The sequence below is a fragment of the Athene cunicularia genome (genome assembly GCF_003259725.1).
Source record: "Athene cunicularia isolate RWA chromosome 1 unlocalized genomic scaffold, athCun1 chr1_part1, whole genome shotgun sequence".
Taxonomy (NCBI): Eukaryota; Metazoa; Chordata; class Aves; order Strigiformes; family Strigidae; genus Athene; species Athene cunicularia.
The window spans coordinates 12,715,612-12,736,857 of record NW_020799091.1 but is presented as its reverse complement, the minus strand read 5'-3'; the positions used below and the strand labels follow the sequence as shown (position 1 = coordinate 12,736,857).

At 34.5% G+C, this 21,246-nt stretch overlaps 1 protein-coding gene across 10 annotated transcripts in view; it reads right to left on the bottom strand.

Annotated features, from left to right (window-relative positions):
- CNTN5 (contactin 5) overlaps window positions 1-21,246 on the bottom strand; it is a 673,480-nt gene that overhangs the window by 157,696 nt on the left and 494,538 nt on the right. For all 10 annotated transcript variants that reach the window (XM_026847687.1, XM_026847705.1, XM_026847677.1 and 7 more), the window contains 2 exons: window positions 17,289-17,492; window positions 3,398-3,500 (listed from right to left, as the gene is read on the bottom strand). In XM_026847687.1, the coding sequence (XP_026703488.1) occupies window positions 3,398-3,500; window positions 17,289-17,492 (307 nt within the window). The remainder of the gene's footprint in view (window positions 1-3,397; window positions 3,501-17,288; window positions 17,493-21,246) is intronic.

The window sequence follows — 21,246 nt, the reverse complement described above, 5'->3', positions numbered from 1 at the left end:
TTGAACCACAAGTTATTGTGCAGATGTGGCAATGGATATAACTACAAAAAGAACTTTTCAATAAAAGTGGCCAGCATAATTATCCAGCACAAAACAACACTAATTGCAAAATACACACTCTGATATACAATACAATAGAATCTGACTCCTCTGTCTTTCATGTCTTCTGTTATACCTGAACAGTAAATCATGGATATACACAGTGATTTCTTAGCCAATGACTGATGCTCATTATAAGCATCATTACATAACACAACATCATTTTGAGTTATTTCACTACTATATTGCTTTGAATTCTTTAGCAACAACAAAGTTTATTGTAAATTGCAACACTAACATAATATTTTCACTTGTAACTGGACTAGCTACATATTGGTTGGGTTAGAATAAAATCCTTCTCAGAGAATTTCTGTTGGTCAAGCAGTTAAGACATTTGATTTTAGTTTGGACACAAAAGCTGCACAGCTCCAATTTATTTAATTCCTACAGCCATAGTGACTGACAGTTCTAAATAAACACAATTAATAAATCATTAATCTGTAACTAAAGACTAGGTTCTTTCTGGAATATCTGCCAAATGCCTACTTCAGGAAATCTCACTGGAATGTCTGTCAGTCTCACAATTACAGTGGATAGAGACGAGCAAGTGTTTCAGACAGCTAAACTAAAGGATGAGAAAACCAGCAGCACATTGGTTTTCAGACTGCAATATCTTCTGTGTTTTTTACAGTAAGAATTCAAAATGCCAAATTAGAAAATGCTAGATAAAGAAGGAACAAATCAGATTGGTAATGGGGACCAGTGGCAGTGTAATAAGAAAAGACCCTTACAAGCTATCAGGACTAAGAGATGGAACTAAAGATGAAAATGATGAAAAATGAATATGAAATCTGATGTATTTCTAGCTTCCACCTCACTCTCCAGGTTTCAAACAAGGTCTGAAATGTCATTCGTGTAATTATGACCATATCAGGTTGAAAGCAATTTCAACTCAGCTAATTTGATTGTGCATTAATGGCTGAGAAAAGAAGATAAGGAATGTACATGGTAAAAATAGCTGCCCATTACAATAGCCGCAAATGGGGTCAACTTATTAGATAACCTTAAATTCCTTGATCATTGAGATGGTTTTGGTTTTTGTTTATTAAAGGTTAATGCCAAATATGAACATGGAAATAAGCTAATTCAAGCCTTTCCTGTCAACATCCACCTTCCTTATGTGGTTGTTTGAATAGCAACTGACTCTTTTTGAGAGAGTTTACTAAATCTCAGATTGCCTATGATAGAAGGTATCATCAGTAGCTGTGTTTCTTGCCTGTCAGTTGTGGTTGAGAAGGACAACATGTGGCATACCTCCTCTTCACTGGAAAGTGACAGTTGGCTTGTAATCTGTCAGCAACTGCAATTTCATTCCAGCAAAATGAAGAAAACAAGAACACGTTGGTTGCTGCTTCAGCCATAGCCAAGAGTCTAATAGGACCTGGTTACCAACTATTGACCTTGCAGAAAATCGGTTAGTGTTGCTGACAGGAGAGAGCCTGGAGCCATCAGCCTCTACAGAACACCCCCTTTCCTCATATATTTCAGCATTTCAAGGAATGTCTCCACTTATTGCTTTTCTTTCCTCTCTCGTGTACCTCTTTCCTTATCTTTACTATAAAAACCATAAGACTTGTGTTTTTCCCTGCAGAAGTTCTCCCCTCACATTTTCTTTCTAAACTACTGCTTACATTTACGTTGGGAATAATTTGCAGAAGCCACTGTCACTGTCTGATGGATCCCTGTATGTGGGCTATGGTCTCCCATATTCTGTTTGGACTGATTTGGTTATTTACTGTCGCTCCTTCAACTTCACTGGGCCTAAATAGTTACAATTAAAATACTTTGTCAGAATTTCCCTCTAATTATTTGTGAATACTTTCTGTTATCTTGCTCACTGAGACTATCTAGCTGTTGGTCAAACAGGAAGAAGAGGAAAGAAGGGAAGCAAAGTTTAAGGCATATCTCATCCAGCCAGTGAATAGGAACTGTTAAAAGAAAAATCTGAACAAAAAATTCCAGTGACACGTGAAGGTCAAAATTACTGTAAGAACATTTTAAAAGTCCTCTTAGGTAGTCGAGACAGGCTTTGAAATGTTGCTCTGAAAAAAACAGACCTGCTGAGCAAGGTGATCTTCAGGAAAATAAACTACTGTCTTAAAACTCCTTTCCTTTTATGCTTAGTTCCTACATCGAGTAAGAAGAATTGGTATGGAAGATGTGGTACTCCTCAGACTAATTCATTTGTGAAATTCCTTCACAGGAATTACAAAGACAAATCCTTCCACTATTTCTTAGTCAAAACCAGGCTCTAAGAATCCTGTATGTGTCTTAATAAGCTGTGAATTAGAAAACCAAGTAGGATATATGATATTGATCAGCATGACTTCGAGGGGTGGAGGGGAGATGTCCAAAAGGTACTCCACTGTAGGAAGGAACTGAAAATAATTCAATGCAGTGAGATTTCTCCCACACATACCAATTTGATGGGGTATTATTGAGAAAAACCTACCCTTTATATTTGTTTATAGATATCTCTCTAGTGAAACATCATTGATGGAACATCTGTTTTCAGCTACATACATATACAGAAGAAAGAATAATTTATTTGAATCACTAGAATTGCTCTTTAGTTCTGCTTGACTGTATACTACGCTTGCCACCCTTATTGTTGGCAACAGTATTAATAACTGCCACAATAAAGTTGAAATGTTATCAATTTTATCCTATGTATTGTAATCTGAATAATGTATAGAAGTAATTTCACTTCTTATTTAATTTGTATGAAATAGCAAAGAGGCATTTCTAAAACCGTTCTCTCCCTAAACTAATCTATCAACAAACATAAAAAATCCCCTTGACATGAATACTAAACACCTGTTCTCTAGTAGTGCTATTAGGTCAGTTAGAAACTAGAGAATTGGGACTGCCACAAAATGTGTTAGGACATGTTTAAAACATTGTGCTCTTAGCATTTGTGGGGGGGAAAAGGCACTAATCTTGTTTATTTTCCAACTATGATATTTTGGCAGAATAAACTCTAATTTACTGATTTATAGTATCACGGTGAATAAATGGGTGAGTCTGGTAAAACTCTCAATAAAAAGACTCCACTCCTTTTGTTTACAAGAATGTAACTTTTCATTTTGACAGAGAGTCTTTTAACTTGAATGAATTACTGTCCACAGAAATGTCTGAGCAGGGAATTCATAATTGGCTACTTAGTCAATTGGTTACTTTGAGTGTGCAATAAGGACTGTCTCTGAAAACAAAATCCAGCAAAATAATGAAACCACAAATTAGGCATGTCACATCTTAATAAACAATGATGTCTAATTATGAAAGAATCTGTACTTACTTGCCAAGTGCAAAACACTCCATCTTAACAGTAGTTCCCTTTGCAGCTGTAACTGTATAAGGAAAATGGACTTCAATTTTTGGTTCATATTCCCCCATTACACCTGGAAAATACAGAATGTTTAAAATATGAAATATTATCAGTTTTCCATTTGTTGAGATTATCCTAGAAAAACCTATAACTTCCTTTTTGAACCTGCCCAGCAGTAAATCTAGTAATTGATGGAGATGGCCTTGTTTGATCCGATATGCTCTGCTCAGGTCCAGTACATATTCTAAAATGCTCTTCAGGGTTACCAGTGGCACAGCAGTGAGTTTAAGAAAAAGGATTTATTTTCTCAAACACAGGTTAATGTTTACATTACGAAAGATTAAAACAGGAAATCAATTTTAGAAAGGTGAGAATTTTCATAGACCAGTTTTGTTTACCAGTGCAGTGAAAATAGTGACAAATCAGCATATCATGTTTGTCTGAGGATATTCTAAACTCAGCAAGAAAAATTCAGATTATGTAAGAACGTTTGTGTATGCTAATACAAACAGATGTGCAGACACATACAGAGTGCAGTTGTTTAATTTTCAGTGACTCTTTTAATTTGGGAGATGATTAATTTTATCAGGACAACACACGTATTACTGTAAGATACAGCTAGAAAAACATTCAGGAATGTGAAAAATATAAGCATTGAAATCAACAGAGTTATTTGGAATTTGCTGTGGAGTGACTGACAGCTTTGGAGAATGACAACAGTTTAGGAAATGAGAAATAAGTGGGGAATGGAGACAGGTTTTATAAGATGAGGTGAGAGGTCTGTATTTGATGTGACTTAGAGGAAATGTCATCATCAGCATGGCAGGAGAAGAATATGACTCTAACAGCTGTGTTCGGTTAGACAGAAGATGGGCTACTGGGGTAAGCGATACTCAAGAACTAAAAGCTGTGTTAAACCAATAATTGTTCAGATTTTTAGATGAGAAAAACTGGGTATGTGTACCTCCTGTTGTCACACAGGCTCCTGCAGCTTGGTTCTGGGAGGAAGTCTAAACATATATGCATTTAAACATGTCTTTGGGGGCTTAAGTTTAGTTAGAAAATATAAATGTGTCTGATATTTGAATAAAATAACAGAAGTAGAAAGCATTAAATGCTTTTAATTCAAACAAATTCCATAAATAATGTGGTTTTATAAGTAGCAGTAGATTTCTTTTAAAAAAAGAATGATGTAAGTATTATATGTACTAGCAATAGTGACCCATTTTTTCCTCAGAAACATCGACTAAATCAATGTTTTGACATTGCTTTATGAATTTATGGAGAAATACTGCCCCTTGTATAAAAATGCAAATTCTGAACCTCTTCTGTCATTAAAGCTTAAAAGGTATTTCTTAATATAAAAAAGGAAATTAACCTTTGTGTCCTGGGTATTAAAATAAAGCCAGGGCATGAACCAAACTGTACTCAATTAAAATTTTCCCTACCTAGACTAAAATCACTCCTAACCTAATCTGCCATAAAAATATATTCCCACTGGTTTGTACTGTGTCAGTACATTCCATAATTTAATTACACTCCCTGTGACTTCCTTTACTGTTTATTTGTTTTGGTGTTTTGGAGTTTTTTGGGGGCTTGTTGGTTAGTTGGTTTTTTTTTTGTTTTTTTTCCCACTCCATTTTGTTTTGTTTTGTTTTATGTTTGTTGGTTTTGTTTTGGTTTGGTTTGGTTTTTTTGGGTTTTTTGTGACTATGAATACCAGTTTCAGATTCATTCATGATTTTATGAGATATCTTTCATATTCCCTTTTTAGCTGTGTTTTTACAGACTGAAAAATCCCAGACTATTAATCCTTTTTACAGTGAGTTTTTAATAAACTTGCCATCATTCTTAGTGCCCATGTTGCACTTTTTCAGATTCTATTCTATCATTTTGAGATGAGAAGTACTGCACAGCAATATTGAAGCTGTAGATCCTTCTATCACAGTTTTCTTTTTGCTTTTGTTTGTTTCTTATTACTTTCCTCGTGATTCTGTTCTATTTGCCTTTTTGCACTAGAGCTGATGTTCATCCCCAATGGCACCCTAATCTCTTTAGTAATAATATCTTATAAATGTATAATAGGTTTAGGTTCAGGTATTATATAAATTTGTACTGGCTGACATTACTTATCACCTATCAACTCTGTTATCACAATATCTTTTTGCAGCTCTTCACAATTAGTTTTAACTGTCCTTCATAATTTTATATCAACAAGCTTTTCTACCTCTGTGCTAATTTCCAGATCATTGATTTGCTGAATGGTGAAGTCCCCAAAAAGCATTTTGTGGCTACACTGACAATCTCCCACTTCTCCAAACTGATCAGATACTCCTACAACAGGTGGATTTTTTTTTTTTTTTTTTTTTTAAATCTGTTGTTAATTCAAAATGGAACTGTCCTTCAATCCCTCTGAGAATTTCATTTCTTTGACAGCCTTTGATGAGTGACCCTGTCAAGAGCTATTTGAAATGAAAGTACAGTGTTACCTTGACCATTCTTATTCATATTCTCTCAGACTCTTCAGGAAAGTTGTACACAGACTGAAGCATGTCTTCCCTCTTAAAAAGCTTCATTCATAGTATATGACTGTATGGTAAGATTACTGTATGTTAACGTGATCAATATAATCCTACTAATTGTACTTTTCTATGTATTTTTGATTAAAAGACTTGACACAGAAGTCAGATTTCTGTGTTCCTCAGATGTTCCTAGGAGTCCCTTTTTTCAGAAAAGCATCTTTTCTACCTATACTCCTAGACCTGTAGGTTTCTGATAAACTCCTCCGTTTATCACTTTGGCCTTGGGGATTTGTTAACATTTTTAATGTCAAAATGTCTTCTAAAATTTCTTCAATCTTGTTCAGGGAACCTCCCTAAATTCCCTTGTAGTGAACATTACTGAAAATAGTTTATTTATTTTTTATGATGGAACTTTATACTCCTGAGGTGTTCCTTTTAAATCTCTGGCATTGTGCATACTCCCTGACAGGTTTTGTGATTCAATGAATTTAAAACACCTTTTTTATATACTTTTGTCTAAATTTTGTTCCTGAAAATCATTGTGTTGAATTGTCATATACTATTAGACACTTGCCTCTTTTAGTTTTGAAGCAATGCAGCTTAAAGTAGGATTAAATTATTCTTGCCTTTAAAATAATATGTTACCTACTAACACATCTGAGAGAAAATATTATCTTTCAGATCTTATGGTTTTTAACTTATATTAACTTCCTTTAGTAGGTGCCATCTGTACAAGTATTGAATGCTTTTTGCAAGTCATGCCATCCTTTCACATTCCTAATAAAACGCTGATATACCAATGCTTTGTACCACGTCCTGTTCTGGTTATTGTTACACGAACAAGAGACATGCCTGCAGCAACTGGCAGAAAAATGCAGAAACATTACTGAGCAATCGCTTGGTGTCCCTGTGAAAATTAGGAAACAAAAGTCTATTATTGTAAAAGGATATTTTTCACCCTTATTATTTATGATCTTTGAGACCAAGGAGGCCATTACCCTTGCATAGACATCAATGGAATTATCAAGGCCTTACCTTCCCATGTTACATTATAATTGCTTTGTTGTGGTTGTTGTACCTCCAGGCTCTTTATCTTTCTCCGTTTCTGTTTTGGTTACTATGAGTCAGTAATGGTAAAACAACCACAATCTGCATTTTCATTATAATTTTTGTTCATTTGTATCAGGTGCTAAAAGGAAATGGAACTTTTAAGAAATATCGAGGCCTTGAGTTATGTGCATTAGAATCAATTCTCTCAGACTTATATACATGACTCTCTTTCAGTGGTTTGGCTAAGATCATAAAAAGTTCTCTCCGTCATTTTTTATTTCCAGTTGTCAAACATGAAATATAACAATAAATAAAATTGATCAGTACAGAATGAAAACATAATATACGATTTTCAAGCAGCTAACAAATCACAGATCTCATGCGGTCTGAGCACTGTAGATGAATAGGGAACCATTCTCAATGCTCCTGTGCTCTGCCTTCCCATGCAAATACCTCCTTTCAGAGAATCTTTACCTTCCCAGAGATGCCCCCCATGATTCAGTCTTCCTTAGACTAATTAAGGAGTTTACTACACTGCCTACTTCACGAGCTGTACCTTTCAGCTGAGCCCAGATCTGGGTATGAAAGTGCTGAATTTGTGATTGGTGTGAAACACACTGCTTCAAAATAAATCTCATTTACCAGATCTTGAAATTTTGTCTGGGATTTAAAAAGGGGTTAAAGGCCAAACTTTCCATTTAAGTACATTTTACCCCTGGGCTTTATTCTGAAACAAGTCATCCCACCTTACATTTCCGTCTCTGGGTCTCTGCCCTTTCAGTGTATATGAGAAGAGCTCTCCACATTTCTGTCCAGCCAGGGTCTTCCCTGGCTGGGTGAAGTTGAACTGAGATGAAACACTAATAACCTTTCTGTTATATCTCTGATTACTGAAAAAGGCAGGGATTCAAATGACTGCACATATCCCAGGACTAAGAACAACTTGACCTTGTTAAAATTAATGGCTTATTAGTCACACAGGCAGAAATGGAGCTCAATATTTATAGAAGAGATGATTTCCCTATTTCCTCCTTCAGATCTTTGGTTTTTTTTTTGTTTGTTTTTTTTTTTACAACAATGCAATTATCACAGACCAATTATTACATATTCTCCATCCCAGGTAAGGAAAAATCCTCATAAAATCAATTTTAATTTTAATAAGTGATTTCATTTAACAAGTTGTTCCTCTGACTTGGCTACAACTCTGATTTGAGTACAAATCTCCACGACCCAGTGTCCTATGAACTCACAGCTATGCTGTTGTCTGCATTTTAGTTTTCCATCAAAAAAAAAAGAGATGACATAATTCATTAAATCACAAAAATGTGATAACCACTGATTGTGAGGTGCTCACATACCTCAGGAATAGATGTAATAAAATGCCAAACATTTACAGATATTGCTACAGCTAATACTGTTTACATTATGCTCTGTGGGCCATTTAAGGGAAACGGAAAATGGAATAAAGTAACAGGATCTATTTCTGATTGTCAGTTCTTTCAGCTAAGACAAGCGGAAGAACCACAGACAGGGTATCTGTCATTATCACCTTGAAAAGGACATCTCTGCCTCTTCATTTAGCCTGCCACTCCATAACTTTTACAACCTCAAATGAATAGTGTAGAAAAATTGTGAGTCGATGACTATTCACACAAGAAGACTTTTTGCCTTCACAGAGTAAGAAAAATCACACTGCTGAGAAATCATGACACATCATCTTACTCCAACTGTGTAGAGGCTAATGCTTCTGTTCTATTAGTCTTCTAGATTTTAACCACCCTCTTGAACCTTCCAGAACATAAGCTTCCATGATGGCTCCTTAAACCTTTTCAAATAAAACAATCTGGGTTTCTTTAAAACTTTTAAAGTAATAGTTCTTTAACTTACTTTGGAAATTATTTTTGTATCGAACATGATACAGGGCACACTTGAATAAGTGGCTGAAAAGATTTTAAGACAGTAGCTAGAAAAGAACATTAAATTCCTTGCTAAACATCATCAGAGTGCTAGGGAGAAAATGAAAGCTGAAGATTTCCTATACTCAGGAGAAAGATTAGACACAGATTTATACTTGCCATTGTTTTATTAGCAAAAGTTACAACCCCCATAGTTCAGTGATTGAGTGTTTACCTGAAAGCTTTGGGTGAAGTTGCTGACTGGTGTAGGAATGTTAATCTGGTTCTCTTACAACCTGGATAGTACTCTAATCACAAAATTATTGGGGATTTGTATTGGTTTGGATGTTCCTCTCTATTTCTGGAAACAGTCTTGGGGAGTGATGAAATTGTTCTGCTGCATAAGAATTTTCTATTAATCTTACAGATCAGAAATTGAGTTTCCTACCACACTGTAATTACGATCTGTTGTGAATATATATTCAAACCCAATAAAATTTTGACCAAGAAACTACAGCAGAAATGTACATGTATAATTTCTTCTCTTATCAATAATCCATAATGCAAACTAGGGTTGCCTATCATGTGGGTCTTTTTGTGACAAAAGAATATTTAGCATTTTCCCTGAACCATTATATTTATTTATTTGGAATATTATTTGGAAGAGAGAGACCTGAGTACACACATTTACAATGACAGCAAATTCACAACATAAACCAAATTAATTAAAAAATAATGATGATACCCACCATTACATCCTGACTGAATTTTCAATGCATTGGGAAGAATTTATTGACTAACCTCATTAATTTTATTCTAAATGGAAGGATGAGTGCCTGCTCTAAGTCTAAAAGTTTAGACAGGGACTAGTTGTTTTATGATAACTGCCCACAATATTCCTTCCTCTTAGGGATCTCTTAACCACATTTTTCTTTTGAGAAGCCCTAAAAACGTTCATGTGAAACTGCATTCTGCAATGCACTGAACACTAAAGTACCAACAATGTTTTCATATGTTACTCAGAACAAATCCTATCACATATCACTGGATAGAAAGAAGTCTTTACTAGAATCTATCCTAATATCAAATTTAGGAATTCTCTTTCTGGGAAAAATATTTTAATGGATACAGCACAAGTAGGGAACATACTTTTCTTTAGTTTACAACTTGGGGATAAGATGTTAATGTATTTCTAATTATGGAGTTATAAATGTGGAAGAAGTTCACATTTATTCAAAACAAAATGTTTCACTAAAAATTAAACAAAAAAAAAAAAGAAAAAAATATCCATCTTTATATTAAACTCAATGTCATTAGTCCAGCAGCTAATTTCTGAACTCTGTCTAGAAAGCGCTTTTTGGAAATAACATTCCTATCTTGAAATATTTTAAAAATAATTTATTTATAACTCATAAATATTGTGTATGTATGTCATACATAGACGAGAACTTTCTACCTCTCTTAAAGAGCGAATACAACTCAAAGCACTTCATTTTCAATTGTAAGTGGGTGTGCTATGACTGAACTAAAGGGAACTAGGGCCAAACCCTAAGGACACAAAAGCAATGAGGTAAACTCAGAATAAGTAATGACGGGAGCAGTGGTATTTTTTCTAGCTCTTCAAATGAGAGGCCAAAATTTCTGGTCTAGTTTGGTCTGCAGAGATTTCTCTTTACCTGTGTTTGAAAACATCAAGCAGAAACTATAACCAAGACTGCTGGCTCTCTTTATGTAGAGAAGTCTTTACTGATTCATAACCTAGACTTCAATCCGCCAAATTTGTCACATATATGCAATTTAGCATCTAAGCTTTTCTACTAAAACCAGCATATCTGGCATAGGATGAAACCAGACTTAACTCTTTGGACAATCAGAGATGAGTGAGGGCAGCTGAATGGCCTGTATACAACATTCCAGTATGAAGATTTGTGCATATATAGTTGTATGGAATTATGATATCCTGAACATTTTCATTGACTATGTTTATAGATATTTCTTCTGAGCAGTCATACACATCAAGAAAAATCAGGACTCCACTACATTAGACAATGTGCCATCTTGCTTGAGAGGCCCAAGAATATGAGTCAACAAAAAAACAAAATAACTGTCACTTATTGTTCTTATTCCATTTTGTTTATACAGAGGAGGATATTATCATAGTTTAGTCTGGAGAAGAGGAGGCTGAGGGGAGACCTCATCGCCCTCTACAGCTCCCTGAAAGGAGGGTGCAGAGAGCTGGGGATGAGTCTCTTTAACCAAGTAGTAAGCGATAGGACAAGAGGAAATGGCCTCAAGTTGCACCAGGGAAGGTTTAGACTAGATATTAGGAAGTATTTCTTTCCAGAAGGGGTTGCTGGGTGTTGGAATGGGCTGCCCAGGGAGGTGGTGGAGTCCCCATCCCTGGAGGTGTTTAAGAGTAGGATCAAAATAGCATTGAGGGATCTGGTGTAGTTGGGAACTGTCAGTGTGAGGTGAATGGTTGGAGTGGATGACCTTCAAGGTCTTTTGCAATATAGATGATTCTGTGATTCTCTGATCATGATGAACTTGTCACAAGAAATCTGTGGATGATGGTCTTTTTAGGCCAATATTTATTGTTCCTCCTTTCCAATTACCTACTTTAATCCAGGTCAGGCTTACAAAAGCTATAGAGAAACCTAGAAGATATTGTTTAATTTAAATGATCAGGAGGAGGATCTAATTTTCACAGGGTTTCTAATTATATTCCTGATGGCATGTTCACAGTTCTTGAAGAACCTCATTTATCCTATAGTAAATTACATATGTGTTTGGACTTCAAATATGACCTAAGGCACCATTTTTCTTGCAACCTGCACTGTTCTTTTAGAAGATGAAAACAAAATATTCCCTTTCCAGTTAGGTACCAAAAGTGTCAAAATTGATGCAGTGTCCAGAGAGGAATTTTTCATGTGTTTTCGATCAATTAGGACACAAAGTAATGCTGCTCTAATATTCATTGTTAACTAGAAGAGTTTCCTAAATGTGACATGTTTGCAGTTGAGTCTCCTCATATAACCATGCAAATACAAGTACCTATTATCTCTCAATAAGAAAGATCAAACTAACACTGTCATTTCTCCTCCATTAGCACAGCTATTGAAATACCCATTGTTTTAGACCCAACAGCAACAAATCATCCTTGTTATGAACTTACTTCAGCCCTAACCTCAAACAAAACTCCTGCTGTTCACAATCAAATTATTTCGCTGTGTTGACAAGAACACCAAACTGACAAGTCATTCTTATTTGAACATTATGCCATACCCCACATGACTGTAAAGCAATCGTCACTTGTGAATTTGTAGCTAAGATCCTGAGAAAGTAAGATACATAACCTTAGGTATGATCATTCTTAATAATCTGGAAACATTTGCAAATATAAAGGTTATTTTTGTTATCAACTTGCACAAATTTCAATTTAGTCACCATTAATTATAATATTATCAACAAATTTATGTCTGAAATCTTAATAGCTACAGTTCGATGTAACATAATTTCTAATCCTGAGTTGAATTTAGAGGAACATTTTTTTTTTCTCCAGTTCATTTATTTTATGCTTTGTATACTCTGTGTATGGATCAGTTAACTCTTTCCTTTGTGTAATAGTTTCATAAATCATCTGGAGGAGAAGCAAAACAAGAAAACATGAGTGCAGAAGATGTGTGAGATGATACATGTCTAGAATCTTAAATTACTATAGCTAATTAAAAAAAGCAACAACTTCATTTACAGCAGATAATGTTTCTATAAACTAGTGGGAAAATGGAGAACAAAAAACAAACCTTGAAAGAGGTTATCTCAACAGAATTCAGAGTAAACTAAATTCATAGTGTAAGAGTTCTTGTTCCACACTGAATGTTGGAACCTAGACTTTTCCAAACCTTTCCTGGTTTTCCTTCTGAAACACTCCCCTGGTTTCAGCCCTTTTATATTGTCAAAAGACCATCCCCGGATATACACATGTATGCCCTTGTTTTATTTTTTTAATTACAGTAAGATTGAACTGGGTTTTATTAATTCTGATTGTCATTTTGCCAAACTTGCAGTGAGTTCTAGGCACAAAAGCCAGAACAAAACGGAAGTGTTTCTTTAAAATACCTGCAATCCACGAAGGATGTCTTTTTATTGGAGAAAAGCAGAGATTATTGGAAGTCTTTTATTTTCAGTTTCATAATGATCCATCATTAAAACATCTCACTACAGTTTTAATGGAGAAACAACGTGTTTATTACAAGAGTAAAGGTTGTCCAGGGACATTGTCATTTCACAGCCTACCCCTGGAACAGATATTGTGTACTTCGGATGTCTGTCCATGCTATCAATCTTATCAATCTTATATGCTAGAGATCAAACCTGATTTTGCCCAGATAGTTTGGCTCTGCTTAGAAAAATTCAAGCAATGCTCAAACTATGTATCCCAGAGTTCAACCTGAATAAGCACATGCAGAACATATTTCATCATGGAAAACTAGAAATTTTAATACCTTGATAATTATACATTCTATATTATGTGAGATTATTAATCACATAGAAATAATCAGTAGAATTAGGACAGACAAGATCCAGCTCACAGAACTATGATGACATGGAAAAAAAACTTGAAGGTCAAGGTCTGCATTCAGTTACATGAGAGTATGTCTGGTCAGATACATCGACCTCAACTGAGGTATAAACTAATTTGCTCTAATGCAATAAAGTGAATGTATCCTCTGATGTCTGAAATTTGTACAGGTTCTACAGGTTCTCTTTTTTTTTTTTTTTTTTTTTTTTTTTTTTTTAATATATATATTTCACAATAGCTAAGCCACTAGACAGTATCTAAACAGAGATAAAATGAATAATTAATTAATTCTCTCCTGTACAGTAATAATGTTAAATTTAACATCTTTTCAAGAGAAATAAAAAAGATAATAAAAGGAATAAAATCTAGAATGAAAGTGTGTGAACTTGAAATGCCTTATGCTATCTAGCATCAAGTGTTTTATATCCCTAGGTTTCTATTTCCTAAATTTTAAGAGGCTTTCTGTTGTTTTTACTAGCCAAGATAATTTACTGCTCTCAATCAGCATCCAAGCCTGCAAAGATCCATTTTAACAACCCTGTTTATTATTTGTAAACAGTTATTAAATAATTCCTCAAAGTTTTTAATGCATTATAAAGGCAGTTAATGAAATTATGTATTTTTTTTTTCCTGCTAAAACTTTTTATCTTCTCAGATTGAATTTTAGAGTGTTTTTATAACCCAGCTTGAAATGAAATTGAATTGTATGAAATGACTGATTGTCAAGGACATCTGAACAAATGAGGTATTCATTTTATTCAGAAACCATTGAAGGATTTCTCGATGTTTTTATTTAATTTGCTTCATATCAGGGAGCTAAGTTCCCCTTTGAGACACATCACAAAGAAATAAAAGATTAATAAAAGCCAGGAAGTTCCTACATTCTCTCAGAGTTTGACAGAAAGCCTTAATATTATTCCATTTCTTCCTCATAGATAAATAGAGACCAGCGTTGTCATAGGAGCATTTTTTGACACAAGCTGTCCAGTCCCCTGGTACAGGTACAGTTTATATATCAAAATCCAAGAATGATGATAAATATATCAAGTAGAATACTTCTGAGTTAATGACACCTATGTCCAGAGAATACAGACTATATAAACTGGTTTAATTATACAGTGTTGTTTGTAAAAGCTGTTTAAAACCACAAGTTCTTCCTGTGGTTTCTGACAAATGTGCTGACTGCGTAGTCAGTTGTGATGCCAACCATTAGAACTCAAAAAGCTGTATGTTTTTTTAAACTTAAGTGAATATTTTAAAAGGTGAAAGTCATTCAATTAATTTTATAACCAAAAAGATTTAAAAAGTACAAACTATATTAAAATTCATAGAACCCAGTGACATAGTGTCAAGTAAATTTCAGGTAGTCGGTTGTTTTTTTTAATGACATTCTTAATTTCACACATCCTTATTAGAGTCTGTACTTATCTGTTTCTCCACAAATTACTGTAATTTTCTTTAACTCTAATGAGCACCTCTTTTCAGCAGCTATATTATCCATATTTTAAAATCCTGTAATTGCCCTTTAATATTTGTCAATGGACACAGCAATATAACCTAAAGCAATTTCTATCAAAAAGAAAAAGTACAGTACCATTAATGGAATATTTTAATTTTGATCCCAGATATTTTTTAAGAGGCCCATATTATTGCATTCTGTGGTAGAACAAGGCAGATGTCCTAAATAATAAATATGATTTAGCAACGAGATTTTCCTGAATATGTTTTCAAGGTAGGTTGTACAGAGACTGCAAGATTAGGTAGAAATTCTGGGTCTCTTCACTGAGAAACTCATTCAGTCATACAGCAAAGCAAACAATTTCCTAAGAAATACTAAAGAACTCTTAACAGGGCTTGTCAGAAATCCCAACAGATAAAAATTAAAGCATGGAGAAATTTATGTGTGTAAAAAAATGAATCAGGAAAGCATCGAGGAGCAGTTCATCTACGTGCAAATGCCTCCCCAATACTCCAGCACACTTCAGAAGGTTGGATTATCACAGTTGTATGACAACCAGCCATAAAACCAGAATTTCCTTGAGGTTGGTATATACTACCACTTGACATTTAAGAAAATCTGCACAGTATTCCTTCACAGATTTTGTTTCTTAGCTCACTGATGTAGACTGCTGCCTTTACTTTCTCAATTTCTTACACTGTATTTTGTGTCTATGTACTGTTAGTACAATATGGATAATTAATATGTTGAATTTCTGCTCAAAACTGGAACCAAATAAAAACATGAAATGACATAAAGAAATAATAGAGCAAGATATGAACAATAAATACGACAATAAAATTCTATCTTTTTTTTTTTTTTTTTTTTTTTTTTTTTTGTCAGAGTTCAAACAGACTAAAAAGACAATCAATGTTTAGGTTTTTTTACTTTTCAAAGGTTGATATTGAAAACATCAGGTCTGCTATGTTAATTCAGTAATACTAAACACCTGAAACTCAATAATTATCATAGGTACTAAACCATAAAAAGAAAATAGGAAATTATACAGTAAAACATGCAGCTTTTTGCTGTAGAGGCTGCATGCTGTGCATGCACAAATTTCAACTTGTTATGATCAATAAACATTATCTTAATTCCATTCTAATCTGTGAACACATTTTTGCTTGCCTTGTTAAACTAAGTAATCTGTTTTTAAGTCCAGCTTTTGTAATGCTTCTACAACACAGGACTAGTCTTATTTCTAGAAAAAGCTACAAGCAAGACAAAAGCCTCAGAGTCTCTTTCCATCTCTTTCTCTCTGATTTATGTAAGTATGGATTCACATATGCTGAATTGCTGAAATGTATTTCTGAAGAACTAGAAAACATCATTAGATGTGGAACATCTTGACAAAAAGGAAACTGTAGGCACTTATGGAATTATTAATTATTATTCTCAAAAATAACATTATTTTGACAGAAAACAAAAACAAAGAACAAATATAATGTAATAAATATGAATTATTTTGTTGTAAAAGAGCAAATAACAGACTTGCTCTATAGGCAGATATTCTAATGGAGTTACATGTGATATATATTGAAATGTCATACTGCTCCATAAGAAATATTACTGGAAGCTGTTTTCTTTTGATTTTGGGGAAAAAAATCTTAAGCCACTTTTTGATAATAGGATTTAGGTACTTATTTACAGAAAAAAATGCTGCAGTTATATGTCTTGATGAAATTCAAAACTACCTGGGTAACTCTCATTGTAATTAAAGCTATTGTAGTGTTCTTAGTGGTACTTACTCAGTGCATTGAATTGGGGCCCTGAAGTGTAACGGGTCTTTAGTAGAGCAACAGGTAACATTTTAAACAATACAGTCTCTAACTGTGTCTAACCATGTGCCATATGACAGATATAAATGTGGCATCCTGACATCCTACTGCTGGTCTTTAGGCTCAGCGTGGTATTTGCCAGTGCCTTGTGGGTATCTCAGGTGCCTGAGGGTGTCTCAGTGACCACTTCGGTTGAGGCAACTGAACTGAATCTTAAAGAAACAGTCGTTACTGAGAATGATTTGTTTCTCTCTGGCAGTGGCAGAGCACCAGAATAGCAAGGAGTAACTGTTCTAAACAAAATACATCAGGAGGTGTCAGAGTGCACCTCAGCCTTTAGAAGTTTAAAGATGCTCACAACTGTTAGACATTTTGAAAGAAAATATCTCCATGAACATCTTTCCTTTGCTGATTGCTGCAATAAATGCATGCACATTGTTGGAAAACAATAACATCATGGTTCTTCAATTAAGTAAAGTATATTTGGCTTAGTATTTTTGCTTCCATGTGATACCCAGAATTAATGCTTTTCTTACCATCGTTTCTCAGTGTCAGAGGTGTAGGAGGACTCAAAACTCTGGCATTTGTCACTGTGTTTTTTACCAGGCATATATAGCTGCCAACATCAGATGTCTGCACCTTGGAGATGTAGAGATTGCCTGTCTCCTGAGAGATGAAGCGTCTGCTGTCTTCTGCCACAAAAGACGGGAATTCATTAAACACCCAGCTATAGATGATCTCTAAAAGAACACAGAAAAAAAAAAAAGGAAATTATGGAAACAATAATGTGTCATGTTAATGGATATAGTCCATAAGTGTTCAATAACTATTCAAATAATCTAGGGGGAAAAAAAAAAAAGTAAATGGCTTTCAAAACTTTTTTTTTTTTTTTTTTAGAATTGAGAAGAATTGTTTTCTCTCCTTGAAATTCTGAAAATAGCATAAGTGTTGGGTCCACAAGTTCCCTGGGAAGACAGATTCAGTTCAGGAAAAATAATTCAATTATTCAATGGACTCAGAAAATACCCATAAAATATTAGACAATTCCCTTTTCTAATCTTTCAGGTGAAGCCAAAAATAATACACAAAATATTTTCTCTACTTGTTCAAATTTGCAGTGAAATATATCAAGATGTTTCCTATGAAGCTAGCGATTACTTTTGCAAATGTGTGTATAAACAGTTTTTATTCTGATCATCCGTTTTTTAAAATCAGCAGATTCTAATAACTGTTCGACCTACTTTGCAGGTAATATTACTGCACTATACTTCTATCTTCTTCTACAACTGCTTCACTGAAGAATCTCAGAACCCTTCCCACATGCAGCTTAAATCCCTACAATCAATTAATAATTCCTTAAACCAAAGCTACCAACTGCTTGGCCTCATAATCCAATGGATCAAAGAATATTCAAAGTGATTTTTAAAAAAGGTAATTAAAGGCAATCCCTTGCTTCTTATTTTTATCCCATGTATCATTCTGTTCACCTGAAAAGTTTATATTTTTCCCTTTAAACCCATAATAATTGGGTGAGAAAAAAATATTATTTTCTATTATTGTCTATGAGATTATATAATGATTTATTAAACCCTAGATGCATTCATGTCTTGGCATTACAAGTATCAGTAAAGTTAATGAGATTCTGATTTAGCAGGGTATTCCTTGCAGGGAATTATTCATATGGAGTTCTACCAATTCAGACTTTAAAAACTTTATGTATACTTTCAATTTTATCTTCCACTGTTCCATTTTGTCTCCACACCTTAAAAAAATATTCTTCGCTACTTAAACTGGCACATTAGCTATAAGGCATTTTCTTCTGTAATCTCCTCCTGTGACAGTCCTTAAAGAACTGACTCCAAAATCAGAAAAGCCAAGGCTAGTTCAAGTATGTAAAGTCCTTACTACTTCTCCAAGATGCAAACTGCTTCATTGGTATAGTAAGCTTCCAAGTTTTTAGAATCATATTTCTTAGGTGACACCTCTCTTAGGTGACTACTCAGCATCAATATGAAGGCAGTAATTGCACATGTCAGTCTGGCGCTCTCATACTTTTATCCCCACTACAGTCAAAATGTTTTCTTGACATAAAATTAGTTGGAAAATGAAAGGGTCAAGGAATGAGAGGAAAAGCTTCAAAATTAAAATTTTTCTGTGTGCTTTTCTGCTACTGATAGGAGAGGAACTGCTATAGCTGTTTATGGTACGAGAATGAAACACATTAACATCCTAGTTAAATATATGCCATAGCCAGGTGTGCAGTTTGACCGTAACAGTATAGGAAGCATTAGAAATTCCAACTGATCTGTCCTTCCTATCCTTATGTTATACCGTTCCCTGACGTGGTGGTCAGAAAGGAATAGAAAAGCACAATGACTGCTTTTTCAACCAATTTAAGCCAACAATGCAAGCGGTGATGTAGACATGCAGGCTATTCTGGAATAATTTTGAAGAAGTTCAGTCTAGTTTTGAAGTTAGATGAAAATCTTCTAATGAAAAATTGATGGTATTCATACAATATTGCTATGGTAAAGGACTAAACGTATTTATCTGACAGTAGGGGAAGACTCCAAAATGGGGAATTAAGTTGCACACATTGACTTTTTGCTTAAAAACTTTTTCAGATCTAATTGTAATTCTGAGCGGTTACATAGGGCCCTGAGGACTTCAGGGCTCACAGAGAGCTCTCCACTTGTTAAAAATATCCTTCCTTTTCTGTTATGTTTCAGAGAAAATACTAATTACCCCAAAATATTTCTCTCTGAAAATTCCACTGCCACATTTTGCCATGATGTCTTATCTGGCAGAAAGGATTCATGGCAACATAAAATTTTACAAACTGATGATAAAGATACAAGTTCAAGAAAAATACATAGGCTTTAATTGAAGACACCTGTTACCAATTCAAATGGAAGCAATCAGTCTCACTAATTGCTGTGGCTTAAAGTAGTTCAAACCAAATGTAAAGTGGTCATCGTTGTGAGTTCATTAGTAGTTCCTGTAGAATTTTCTCCATTTGTAGCCTAAACCCACATGCAATTAATCATCAATTTATTAATTAGAACTACTCTTAAGGAACAGATTTGAGGCAATGTACTCTTGTGTCTCTAAGGAAATAGAATACTTAATCTTTGCTGGTTTTGAATCCAGGGGGGATACTGTCATTTTGTCGCCTTCTAAATGATTTTTGCTGTTAAAAATGTCATGGTGGGTGAATGAGTACGGGGAAACAGTACTGAGAAAAAAGTAATAGAACTACTGCCAAATATAAAACTCAATTTATGCTATTAAGCTGCAGTTAATGTTTTTATTTGTCCATACCTACAGCATCTGTATTCTAGACAGGAGTTTAAACTCCAAAGCAAAGATGAAAGTGCTAACAGCTTCTTGTTTATTTTTAGCCCATTGACATTGAAGGAATTGCTCCTATTTTTCATTTCTAAAAAGCAAAACCCTGGGAATATACTTTCAAATGCCTGAAGATTTTGCATCTGAATGCTTAGATGTGGAATGGATCTGGAATTCCAAACCTTCTTTTCAGGTGAAAAGCCTCTTACACACTTCTTAAAGTTGCCCTCCTATTAGACCTGGTTAATGAGTTCAGCAAATTCTTAAATATAATCTTGAGGGTTATGTCCTTACAGTATACATAGGGTTCAGTGGAAATATCTGAGAAAAACTCTGAAATTTCCAGTGCATGCTATGCAGAACAGTCAGAAACAGCTGCAGCTGGCTTGGGATCTGGAGACCCAACAGTTTTTAGCTGACAGAAATAGATGAATGATCTTGCAGAACTGATTTTGCAAAAGGGTGTTAAGAGAATGACTGCAATTATGGGAAAATGAGTGTACCCTGACATTGATCCATTGTACAAATGTCTCACACTTCTAAATTTGCAACCAGAGTAGAGGATGAAACATGCATTGGTGTTCATATTCTGGGGCTCTGACTGTTCCCAGTTTGTATGCCAGCAAAATTAAAATTTAGTGTTCTTAAATCACAGAATTGTTAAATGAAGGCTGTCCAAGTACAAAATCTTTTTTTTTTTTTTTTTGTTTTGATTTGGTTTGTATTTTAATTCTGGCAGTATCATGCATAAGAAAATACCCAGATGACAGCAACGACATAAAAATAAGAAAGTGAGAATGATGGAGAATCAACATTTAAAACACTGCTGCCTATCTATAGACAAGTCTGTCTTCTATCACACATGCACAGTAAAATATTCTGAAACAAGAGTGAATATAGTTACATGCCAGAAGTCCCACAGCAGTTCAGCACAGAAGCACAACTATAAGAAGAGAGGCTTGCATTTAAATATTATCTGAAATCCCACTCTTACAAAATGGTAAGCTGCTGCGTGAACTTTTTGAATACTAGAACAAGAAGCCTAAGACCAAACAGAGGACACTAGGCCTATTAGTACACAGCTCACTGCAGTTGTCAGTGAACTTGGAAGCCTCTATTTTCCTATAATGGTTTATGTGAAAAGAT